This window comes from Squalius cephalus (genome assembly GCF_949319135.1).
Source record: "Squalius cephalus genome assembly, chromosome: 4".
NCBI classification, from domain to species: Eukaryota; Metazoa; Chordata; class Actinopteri; order Cypriniformes; family Leuciscidae; genus Squalius; species Squalius cephalus.
In genome coordinates this window covers 9,163,806-9,177,258 of record NC_137125.1, presented here as the reverse complement: position 1 = coordinate 9,177,258, position 13,453 = coordinate 9,163,806, and the positions used below count along the sequence as shown (strand labels likewise).

General features: G+C 38.2%; 1 protein-coding gene across 1 annotated transcript in view; it reads right to left on the bottom strand.

Annotated features, from left to right (window-relative positions):
* Positions 1–13,453, bottom strand: part of LOC307157230 (protein NLRC3-like) — a 64,931-nt gene that overhangs the window by 3,064 nt on the left and 48,414 nt on the right. The window contains exon 8 of the mRNA XM_079869076.1: positions 3,641–3,687. Within this exon, the coding sequence (XP_079725202.1) occupies positions 3,641–3,687 (47 nt within the window). The remainder of the gene's footprint in view (positions 1–3,640; positions 3,688–13,453) is intronic.

The following is a 13,453-nucleotide window of genomic DNA, read 5'->3' as shown; positions in this document are numbered from 1 at the left end:
AATAATTTCACTTAAATGGCAATTAATAAGTTATTTTCATTGCCATTTAAGTGAAATTACTGAACTTAAATATACGAGCTTCATAAAAATGATCATTTTAGGAGGAAATTTCAGATGGCATTTAGAGGTTTTTGCATCTGAACTCTTCATATATATATATATATATATATATATATATATATATATATATATATATATATATATATTAGGGGTGTAACGATACGCGCATTCGTATCGAACCGTTCGGTACGAGGCTTTCGGTTCGGTTTTCGGTACGCATTTTGGCTTTCAGTTTGGTTTTCGGGACGCATTTTGGCTTTCGGTTTGGTTTTCGGTATGCATTTTCAAACCGAACGGTTCGTTGTACCATTTTTCCTGCCGACCAAAATTTGCTTATTTCAAATGTAGGCGCATGGCAAGCGCGCTCATAATGTAAGAGACGCCGGCGCGACCACAACATTGTCCAACATCAAATGGCAAACGTAATGCAAACGGAACAAAACTGCTCATTATTGCGTGGTTGAAGGACCGTTTATCAGTTTGGACCAGTGCAGCGCGAGCATATTGTCTGTGAGCGTGAGCCGATCATGATCAAGCGACACTGTTACTTAAGGCCATTGCACACTGAGTCCGAAATTTTCGTATGCGTTTTTTCGTGTTCGTCAGCCTTAAAATTCGTCACGCACAGGAAACCTTGCACACTGAGTCCGATGCGTACTTATTAAACCTTTGCGGAAAAAAACGCAAAAAATACTAAATGGATTCGTCAAGCAGTGAGGATGATTTTGCGCCGAGAGGAAGGAGAGTTTCACCTCCTTATCAAGGAGTTGCGAAATTATCCCGAGTGATTCAAAATTTACCTCAGAATGTCTGTGGAACAGTTTGATGCTTTGCTAGCGATACTGGAGCCACATATTAAAAAGAAGACCACCAATTTCCGTGAACCAATCGATCCTGAACAGAGACTGTTCAGACACACACACACACACGGCCGGCGGAAGCGCTGGGCAGACAGAACAGCTGTATCAGGTTATATTTTATTCAGTGTCTTTGTAATCCACATTTTGTTTTTCATACAGTACTTTGTGCTGCGAGACGAAGTGTATCAACTTGTCAGACGCCGTTCTGGATTTTGTCGTTGGCTTGTACACGGCTCTGAATTGTCAAAAAACCTCTCATAATACTGGCTGTGGATGTGAAAAACGCAGAAAATCGAACCCAATCCGAATTTTTTTATTACGGACTAAAGTTTCGTAGACAGTGTGCAAGCGTGATTGACAACGTGCGAAAATTTCGGATGCGAATTTCGGACTCAGTGTGCAATGGCCTTTACACAGCGCTAATAAGAGATCCGGTAAAGCAGGGGTCACCAAACTTTTTTCTCTGGGGGCCACATTATCGTTCCTGACTGTGATGGGGGGCCGGGGCCGGGTCAGCTATATAACATAGAATCGTATGACCCAGACCAAAATGACCACCAGCAGGCCTCATTGTGTAGTAGAGATTATAGCCTGGCACAGCCATCCCCACTACTATATCCACACTACTATATCAACACTTGATTCCTGGCACATATTTGTTTATCTTTACTAGTGGTTTGCAAAAGTTGTAATCGAGTCTTCACACTTTTTTTTATTTTAAGTTATTCTTCACAAATAATCGTTGGTCCACTGTTCTTTGAAAACTCTGCACTCTCTTTTAGGGGTGGAACTGTACACAGAAGTCACGGTTCGGTTCATACCTCGGTTCAGACATCACGGTTGGGTACAAGCAAAGCAAAAATGCAGAAGGCTTGTGCATGTCTCAGGCTGGACCACCAAAAGAAAAATAAATGTCTTAAGCCTTGTATTTATTTTTTTTTAAATAAGTTTTATTAATAAAGTAAAGGCATAGTACCAGTTTATTTGTAGTGCACTGACAATAGTTTTATATAATTAGTTAATTAATTCAATTAAAAAAAATACCTTGATATGTTAGGTAATTGTACCTGAATTAATTGAAAATTAATCTGCTACATTTCAGATTAATATATTTGTTTTCCTTAAAAATGTAATTAACAGTAACTTAAACACTTTGCAGTTTGAAAGATGTCCTGCATAAACTAAATGACGGAGTATGTTTTTATGTTTCCACTGTTCGATCGTGGCCGCGTCAAACACACACGCACACACACACACACACACACACACACACGTACACACACACAAAGTAAACACTTTACGACTTTTCGATCGCGCCCACACCTCTCTCTCAACATAGCATTGCAATCTTTACACCGCAGCCTGCTTCAGAGCTTCAGAGCTAAGGCGGAGCTACAGATTAGGTGTCCCTAAGAATCCGCGTATCTAACAGTAGTTCCGCATTACATTAATTAAATTGCACGCAAGTTTTATTTATTTTTATACCGTGTATTCTCCGTGTAAATGTATGCACCAAACTGTGACGCCCATACCATGACGTACCGTCCATGACAACTTTTGGGGATTGCCTCATAGGGCCGGTTCAAGTAGTGGGGGGCAGAGGGGCTGGGGGGCCAGTCAAAGGGGGGTGGCGGGCCTGAGTCGGCCCGCAGGCCTTAGTTTGGTGACCCCTGCGGTAAAGAAAGCATTTGAATTCTCCACAGAATAAACGTTTACATTTCTCCGTTATTAACGGATCAAACAGCGCTGACATGGAAACCAGGAAGAAACATTGTGCCTTGAATGAACTTGTCCACAGATCAGCAACATTCACTATGGATATCTGAACTAAAATAAACCTGTTTATAACTAGCCTACTACAATATTACATTTCATTTTTTCCAAGGAGCTGTTTGTTTTATATGGTCCTAGTCAATCATAGCTCCAGAATTGCTCAAAGTAATAATAATAAAAAAAAACATACTTTATGATGTTAGTTTTAATAAAAAAAAAAAAAAAAGAAATAAAGAAAATTTCTCTGGCATTTCTTTCTTTTTGCTGTATCAAAAACGTACCGAACCGTACCGTGAATTTTGTGAACCGTTACACCCCTAATATATATATATATATATATATATATATATATATATATATATTTATATATCTTTTTTCTTTTTCTTTTTCTATTGTGATATATTTATGCATAATATTGAAATGTTATTTTTATAATTTTTTTATTGTTCACTTTTATCTACCTGTACGTATATGTTTGTATATGTCTATTGCTTTGGCAATATTGTGCTATTGTGCACAGTCATGCCAATAAAGCTCATTTGAATTGAATTGTGTGTGTGTGTGTGTGTGTGTGTGTGTGTGTGTGTGTGTGTGTGTGTGCGTGCGTGCGTGTGTGTGTGTGTGTGAGAGAGAGAGAGAGAGAGCATGTGTTCAACACACACAATCACAGTAATCCTGTTCACTGTTTATATATATATAGTGTGTGTGTGTGTGTGTGAGAGAGAGAGAGAGAGAGAGAGAGAGAGCATGTGTTCAACACACACAATCACAGTAATCCTGTTCACTGTTTATATATAGAGAGTGTTTGTGTGTGTGTGAGAGAGAGAGAGAGCATGTGTTCAACACACAATCACACAGTAATCCTGTTCACTGTTTGTATATAGAGAGAATGTGTGTGTGTGTGTGTGTGTGTGTGTGTGTGTGTGTGTGTGTGTGTGTGGACATACATTTTCGTGGTCCTGCTGTAATCCTGATCTTTCCTCCATGATCCACACTACAAAACACACAGAGACAGAATTGATTTATTTTCTTTTGGATGATAGAATGATACACTGTCACAGTTGAACACACATGAACACCACCACAATATCGTAAATTACAAGTTGTGGTCGTGTCAGTGAGAAACATGGCGGAATACCACAATAATTAAAGGTATTCAGCATTGATATTATCAGGCTTTTCTAGCTAATTGCCAGCAAAGAAAATGATGGCATTATATTATAACAATTTAATATGTAACGATACAGTTTGCAGTGGCTTCATAAATTATAATTAAAAACATAAAAAAACTAGAAATAGAGTTTAAGAACCTTGCTGTATTTTTGTGTAATTAATTCCCACCCAGCAAAAACTCGTTGAAAAGACGTCGAAAAGACGACATTGCCAGTCGTCTAAACAACGTTAAAATTTGGTTGAAAAGTGAAAGGTGAAAAGACGTCTTTTTCAGGTCGTTGAAAAGACGACAATAAAATGACGTCCCAATCGCGTCTAAATTAGGTTGTAAAGTGAGTTGAAAAGACGTCTTTTTCAGGCCTAATTTCAACCGTGAATTCATGATTATATTTAATATTCATAATACGAAAATTCACAAAAGAGTTTATAAAACCATTTATTGACACATCAAATACATCTTTCACATAAAAAAACACTTTCCTGATCACATCTTAAGCCTGCATTTTATCAAGCATACCCTAAAAAAGTTATATTGTGAAATATTACTACAATAAAAATAACTTTTCTTAAATATACATGTAAATATACAGTATAAAGTGTGTAATTTATTCCTGTGATCAAAGCTGAATTTTCAGCATCATTACTTCAGTCTTCAGTGTCACACGATCCTTCAGAATTCATTATAATATGATTATTTGATTCTCAAGAAACATTTATGATTATTATAAGTTATACAGCTTCATATTTTTGTGGAAACTATGATACAGTTTTCAGTATTCTTTGAATAGAACTTTCAAAAGAGCAACATTTATTTGAAACATTATTTTTTTAAACAATTTTTAAAGTTTTTACTGTGACTTTTCTGTATAAACATTTTTTCAAAACAATAAATCTTTAAAATATTTATAAAACAGAACAATGACCAATTATAACCACATTAGAAAACATTAAAGGGATAGTTCACACATAAATTTAAATTCTGTCATTAATTACTTACCCTCATGTCGCTCCAAACCCATAATACTTTTGTGGAGAGCACAAATGAAGATATTTTTAACAGATGCCTTGTGTGCGTAAACAATTACATCTTTATTCACAAATGATGTATCTCCGACGCATAAGAGGGTCGGCTCTCTCGCCAACACAACCCTGATGAATCGTGGTGCTCCATGAACACGTGTCAGAGACGTATATTTTGTGAATAAAGATGCCATGGTTTTTTTTTTTGCACACACAAAGCATTCACTTCGCTTCATAAAGTTGAGGTTAAACCACTGGAGTCATATTGATTATTGTTATAATGTCTTTACTACCTTGAAAGTTGTAGTGGCATAAACTGTGAAATGGAGGGACAGAAAGCTCTCAGATCTACATTTGTGTTTCAAAGATGAATGAAAGTCTTACAGGTTTGCAACGACATGAAGGTGAGTGATGAAAATGTTTGGTTAAATTTGACGCATTAGGTAAATCAGTTCCTCAGGGGCACGAGTATCTCTTCCTGATCTCTGATCTGCTCCTTCCTTCCACCATCCCAATCCTGGATTATTGAGCCACGACAGAAGTTTCCACTTTGAATGCTTTTAGCCTGGCTGTTTTTTCTTCAGCATCTAAAGTGAGAAAGAAAACAATAACCAAAATGTAAATGTAAAAAAACAATGGTTGTCCAAAATGTGAAGTATACACTTGAGGTTTCCCTCTACATATTTGTGCAAGATTTCAGTCATAGATAAATTGTAAATGTTTGCTTGATTAGACATTACCTGTCTAGCGACGTATGTTTATGCTGAAATATAATATTGGTTTGTGAATTGGTTTGGTTTGTTAAAATCCCCTATCACATGTCATTTTGTAGCGAACTGTCTTGTGTGATTAAAGTTTTGAGCTTCAGAACTGTCGATAACATAGTGAGTTTTTAGGGAGCGAATGTTTCAGTGCACTTTAAGAATTTTGTGATTAAGACGGCCTTTAACCACTGACTACTGAGCTAGAGACCTGAGTGATATGCACCCAGAGTTATGCACCTTGATTAGCTTGTTCAGGTGTGCTGGTCTAGGTTGGAGTAAACCTCTGCATGTAAGTGGACCTTGAGAACAATGTTGAGATCTCCTGCAATATGTTCTGAACTTACAACACTGGTGTCCAGACCAAAGTCCTGCAGAGTTTCTGGTGGTCCTGGATCAGCTGCTCAGGTCTGCTTAATTGGGTTTGGAGCTAAACTCTGTGAAGCTAAACAAACTGTAAAGGGGAGAAGACAAACAATATTATTATGTTATAAATAATTTGTTCTGTGTTCATCTGCTTACCTGTACAAAGTATGCATCATGAATAAGCGGTATATATTGAATTTGACCTTTTAATTACACTGTTTTACTACATTAATACTAACTACAAACCTGATAAAAATGGCTGGTGGGCGTAATGGTGTGACGTCACGTGATAACTATGAATTAACCATACAGTGCGTACTTTTAGGTTAAATAAATTAGCTTATTTCCATTCATCCAGTGACCAATTGTCAGCAAAACCTTTACAAAACTATCAAAATATCTCATCTACACATAAGATGTGATTACAAGCCCAAACTTACAGCTCAAGTCTATAGTTAACCTAACGTTACCTCTAACGTTAGATAGCTAGATGCTAACGGACTTTTTCGAAGACACTAAACCATTTCTATAAAATAAATATTCAACGGAAGCGAGTGATTTACATGAAAGAAAGTCTCAGAAACATTTGTATGTACTATTTGTGTAATTTTATGGACTGAACTTACCTTAAAGTAGTTAAAACCACAGTGAGAGACGTACGTTTCGCTGATTGTCAGTTGAGCTGCAGTCTCGTTTCCATGGTAACGCCCTCCGCTCCAGTTCAAATGCGGCTTGAATGTTCAGCTCGCGCGCCCATTAAAACACGTAGAAGTCACGCAGCATTTACATACATTTAGATTGATGGAGTGAATTATTTGATAATCAGCTAAAATATCCTGAAACCTGATGTATTATTAAGTGGATAGTAGGCCTGTGGCCATCGCAAACTGTAAATGGAATGAAAATATGAAAGCATTGAAAATGTAAAACATGTTTGAAGTCATTTATATATATAATAGGCTACATTATAATATAATATATAGGTCTACCTTTAGAAATGGTAAACGTGGTGTAGAAATAAAATAGCAAAAACTACATGATATAATTATGAACATATTTTCTCATAGGCTACACAAATTTACAGATGTAACACGAGGAACAGCTTAAGTATTTTTAAATGTATTTCAAATATACAAAATGTATTTCAATATATTTAACAGTGCTTCACATATATGTGAATATATTATTAGTGCTGTTGTTTATCGGGGTCTACGCAGTGCTTCATTTGTAAAGGGAGGATCCTCCCCTTACACTGCCTAGTTTACAGTGCCAGATAATTTTTAACATGTGCTGAGGGAGTGCTAGATCATTGACGGGGGGGAGCTGCGCAAAACTTGGCCACTAAATATTTAATATTCAGTTATGTTATTAATCACAATTAAAGTTTTAATTTCATTAAATTGAACAAGCGCAACATTCAGCATTCAATCAAATATTCTAAAGGCTATTATTAACAATACTGTTATTTTAACACAATATCTCATTATTTCGACATAATATGTGTGCGTGCAACAAAGATGTGCATTTGTAAATCCGGTGACGCGTGTATTGATTTTTATTAATAAACAAGTGTTTTCTCTGATAGTGTCGACTCGGCTGCAAAGATGAAGTTGACGATCGCCATCTCCGTGTGAACGCGCCTATAGAGAGAAATGCACATAAATAGGCCTAATGGATTACATAATCATAGAGTAGCCTTTTTCTTTTTTCGTTTTGAATTATTTCGTTTAAAGACATTTCAAGCTTTGTGTATTTGATGTATTTTTCATGTCTGTGTGAGGCATACACTGAGTTTCGTTAAGTTAGGATGAGATGCGCTCCAGTTCACGTGTAATGCAAGTGACCGCACGGGCGCCTCCATGCTTGTCTGTTATATTTGCTTCTTATTAATTAAATCCAGGCATGGTTGATGAAAAATTGATTAAAATTAAGATACAATTTATACAAAACGAAATTCACTTTAAAGAAAGGTTTTCTACAAAACAAAACTTGATGAAGTGGTCAAAATCATGTCTGACCTGCATGTTTCATATTGCGCATCCTATCTTACTCGGTCGTGCTGTTCACTTTTCATAATCAACATAAATGGAAAATAAAAATAACACTATAATATTTTAACAAATATGAAACTAAATGCACTTTTTTTAATGGCTACAACAGTATAGTAGGCCTACATACTCTCTCTTTGTACAAATTGCTGCACATTCATTTAATTCTGAATTTTGCACACACAAGTTGAAAGGCATTTGTTCAAAATCATCAAGTTCACGGATAATTGTGCGTGCATTTAGGCTATACATATATTTAACTAAAATATATTTAATTATCATTATTATGATACTAAAATCATAATGCTATGTACAAAAAATCAGATGAGCCCAGAATATGAACGCAATTACACGTTAGGCATTTTCCTCCCATAGAAAACCATTATAAGAACGCTTAATGTGGCTTAATGCAGATTAGAATGTCCCCTATTTTGTCGAAATAACGAGATATTATGTCAATACTAGGCTACTGCTGTGTCCACCGTGGTCTCCACATTCTTGATCAGCGGAAACGATTTTTGCTTGTTTGGGATCTGACTGGCCAGGATTATTGCCAAATCATGTAGGTATTTATATGGTTTGCGAACGTATAGGTGCTTACAAATAATGTATTTCTGGCATGTGCAGTGACACGTAACTTTGAAACTATTTCTACAATATTTCTTCACTTGCTACAATAGACTTTAATTGTATTTATGCTACATTAGGGCTATATGTGGTCCAAAACAGACGAGCGTCTTGGGTTAAATAAACAAAGCCAAATTTTCAAGTCTTTTTTGGGCTAAAATTGGACCAAATCAGACGGACCAAACAAAGCCCAATTTTCAACGTCTACGTTTGGGCTAAATTTGGACCAAATCAGACGGACTAAACAAAGCCCAATTTTCAACGTCTATGTTTGGGCTAAATTTGGACCAAATCAGACGGACTAAACAAAGCCCAATTTTCAACGTCTATGTTTGGGCTAAATTTGGACCAAATCAGACGGACCAAACAAAGCCCAATTTTCAACGTCTATGTTTGGGCTAAATTTGGACCAAATCAGACGGACCAAACAAAGCCCAATTTTCAACGTCTATTTTTGGGCTAAATGAAGACTATGACGGGCCGACTTGATTTAGCCCAAAAAACAACGTCTTAATGACGTCTGGTGCTGGGTGGGTTAGAGCAGCGGTTTTCAATAGGTGAGGCGCGCCTCCCCTGGGGGGCGCCAAAGAGTCACAGGGGAGGCGCGACATGTGAAGAAAAAATAAAAATAAACCATATACTCGCGTCGCGGTATTCTGGGTAAAAGCTACGCGGGATACTTGCGTCGCGGTACAAACGAGTGGACTGATTACTGACAAGTAGTAATGCTGACAGATTAAGCAATGACTCCTTCTGGCTCAACGTGTGCCGTTGCACAAACAACACTCGAAAACTGAAGGATTTTATGAATGGCACCTGACTGTTTTCAACACAAAAGTTAGTGTAGGCCTGTTATGTATCCTGATTGACTTTATGATTAGTTATCTGTTTTGCACATGCATCGCCACAGAGTTAACCATTTCAGACAGTACCGGACAGCCTCTGTCTTGTTCGATTCACGTGTGTGGGCGTTACGCACAGCTCAGTGTGGCCGCTCCAATTTACCTTCAATGAAATCTGTCAAAACGCGTCAAAAGAGGGAATGCATTTACGCAGAACAGGGCCATAAACGCGCAGAAAACGTGGCCGTGTGTGTCTGGAGTTCAGCGAGCTATGAAATATCTGATATTCCTATTGTCAAATACATGCAAGTGGAAGTGTATTGTTGTTTAAACGCCTTTATAAAGATCGCGTTAGTTGAGCTGTATGCGCGATGGGCGCCGGCATGTTAGTTTGTGCCGCAGACGCAGTTCAGAGAATCGGATCTGTTGGATTTACAACACGTGAAATCATCCACTTCTCCCGAAATACATAAAAGTAAGTGGCTGGTGAGCTGGGAGAAGAATAGAGTAAACATTAAAGTTACTTACACAATGTATAAATAAAACGAGTCGAATTATAATGGAAAGGATTATTAGGCCTATTACCTCTTCCATAGACATCAGTGTGTATTTTACAAATTCTAAATGTATTGTTTTTTTAGCCTAGCCTACGTATGTGAATTTATATGTCTGAAACCTAAAATAAACAGTATGTGGTTGAAAACACTGAAAAGTTGCGATATATGACAGCTCTGAGCGCGCTTGTCTCTGGCTAAATTCAACATTTGATTTTAATGTGATGCACTGACCGTTCTGATCGTACGTGCGAAAGGCTAAAAACAAGAAATGTTATGATACAAAATTTTGAAATGTAGGCTTAAATCAAACACATTTTAATTCAAATTTTGTATATATATATATATATATATATATATAACGGAAAACAAAAACAACGAAAAAAACAGCTGGCTGACCCCTAGAGGGGTGGGGAAAAGGGGGGATCCAACGTCTATTCCTTGACCTGTTGCCCAGCACTCTACGCAGAAAGAGTGTTTCTTGTACTTAGAAAAAACTGCAATACAAAATGTATATATTTTTTTTTTTTTTTTTTTTTTAAGGGGTAGGCCTATGTTTATTTTTTTCAATCATTTGAAAATTAATTTGAGAATTAACTTGAATGTGCCTAATAGACTGTTGTAGCCATTATATAAGTGCATTTAGTTTGTTAAAATATTATAATGTTATTTTTTTTTCATCTATATGTTGCTTATGAAAAGTGAACACCATGAGTAAGATAGGATATATCGGGGACATGGAGTGGGTCAGACATGATTGACCACTTCATAAAGTTTTGTTTTATAGAAAGACTTTTAGTTTAAAGTGAATTTCGTTTTGTATAAATTGTATCTTAATTTTAATAAATGTTTTAATAAATCAACAAATTGCCTGGTTTTAATAAATATAAATATAGCAGTCAATATAAATCATGGAGACGCTGGCGCGCCGCAGTCACTTTGCACGCGTGATCATAAATTCATATCTCATATCTCTTTAATTTAAACTATAAATGAATCGAAACTCAGTTTATGCCTCTTAACGTTATACATGAAAAATATTTAAGAAAGCTTTACATTTCTTTAACGAAACTATTCAAAACGAAAAGAAATAGCTAACGTTACTCAGTGTAATCCATGATGTGCATTTCTCTCTATAGGCGCGTTCAATACGGAGATGGCGATCTTCAACTTAATTTTTGCAGCTGACACAGACAGAAAAGACTAACTTAGTTTACTGATACAAATCAACGCACGAGTGTCACCGGATTTACAAATACACATCTTATTCTTGCTTGATGCACACACTCTCAGCACGCATACTATTATGTCGAAATCAAACTTTTTTAAAACAAATTTTTATTAAGCTTTAACAAAAACAAAAAGGTACATTAACAATTCAATATAACTGTCGAAATCGAACTGATAGCAGTAATTCAGGCCAACGCAAACCGGAAGTTTGTTATCGGCTTGTTGTTCTACGTTGCCATAGCGATCATTTGAAAACAGCTCTACTGATATCTGTAACTCTGCGTGTATTAGCTTTAAAAAATGCATCGTTTCCTTGTCCAAAGTCAACAGAAGTCAGCATTAAAGGAGGAGACAGGACCCAGCAAAAAACGTAGGAAATATGATCCTGAATACTTAAAGTTAGGATTCACCTGGTCGGGGTCCGAGGCCGCACCTCTACCGCAGTGTGTGGTCTGCAAGGAGGTGCTGGCAAATGATAGCATGAGACCATGCAAACTTCGGCGTCACATTGAAACCAAGCACACAAATTTAGTGAACAAGCCCGTTGAGTTTTTTGAGAGGAAGCGTGATGATTTGCAGTCACAAAAAACAATAATACAGTCGTTTGGCACTGTTAACATAAAGGCGACAGAAGCATCGTATCATGTCGCGCTACGTATAGCGAAGGCAGGCAAACCCCATAACATTGGCGAAACATTGCTACTCCCTGCAGCTAGAGATATGTGTTCAGTGATGCTGGGAGAAGCAGCTGCTGCTAAACTTGACGCGATCCCCATGTCTGACAATACCATCCAGCGACGAATATCAGACATGGCTTGTGATGTTAAAGAGCAGGTCCTGGACTGTGTTCGTGAAAGCCCCTTTCATGCCATTCAGCTGGATGAGTCCACTGACGTCGCACACTGTGCTCAACTGATGGTGTACGTTCGCTTTATCAAAGACCTCAGTGTGCAGGAAGAATTTTTTTTTTGCGTTCCTCTACCTGCCCGCACAACAGCTGACGAACTTTTCAAGGCTTTGAATAACTTTTACCAGTCCAATTGCCTTGACTGGGGCCGGTGCTGTGGGATATGCACTGATGGGGCAAGAGCACTGACTGGCCGTCACAGCGGTCTGGTAAAACAGGTGCAGGCAGTTGCCCCTGCGGCTGTCTGGAAGCACTGCATTATCCATCGTCAGGCTTTAGCAACAAAAAGGATGCCCCAAGAATTGCGTGCAGTTCTTGATGAGGCTGTCAAAATTGTGAATATAATTAAATCGCGTGCCTTAAACGCCCGTCTATTCTCAATTCTCTGCAATGAGATGGGCGCTAACTTCCAGCAGCTGCTCCTGCACTCCGAGGTCAGGTGGCTCTCTCGGGGCAAAGTCCTCACCAGGCTGTGCGATTTGCGCGAAGAAGTTCTCCTCTTCCTCACCGAGATTAACTCCCCACTGGCAAAACATCTGGCAGACATGAACTGACTTGCTATGTTGGCCTATCTCTCCGACATCTTTGATAGGATCAACTCCCTCAACACCTCTCTCCAGGGCAAAGAGTGCCACGTCTTTTCGGCACACGACCAAGTGTCTGGGTTCAGGAAAAAACTGGACTTGTGGTGTGCTCGTGTTGAACGAGGTTCTGTGGAAATGTTCCCAACCCTGGAGGATGTTGCGGAGAAGACAGGGCTGCCTCTTAATTCTGTCCAACCGGTCATCATTGCGCATTTGAATGGGTTGCGTGAACAGTTTGGCGAGTATTTTGGAGAGGACGCAATGGGAAATCAGTGGGTGAGAAATCCGTTCTCTTTCCCCACCACACCCAGTGATGGACTGAGCCTGCAGGAGGAGGAGGCCCTGGTCGATCTCAGCTCGAATGTGGACTTGAAGCAGAGACTGGTAGAAATGCCGATCACGCGTTTCTGGTTGTCTGTGGAGAGCGAGTTCCGCCAGATCTCCACTAAGGCTATGAAAGTCCTAATCCCCTTCACCTCCACTTACTTGTGTGAGTGTGGGTTTTCCGCACTGACCATGATTAAAAACAAATACAGATCAAGGCTGCAGGTGGAGGACGACGTCCTCATTGTTCCCACTGATATGGGCGGTTAAATTCAAAGTTCAAAATTCAAATGACCTGAATGACACGTGCAAATGACGTGTATG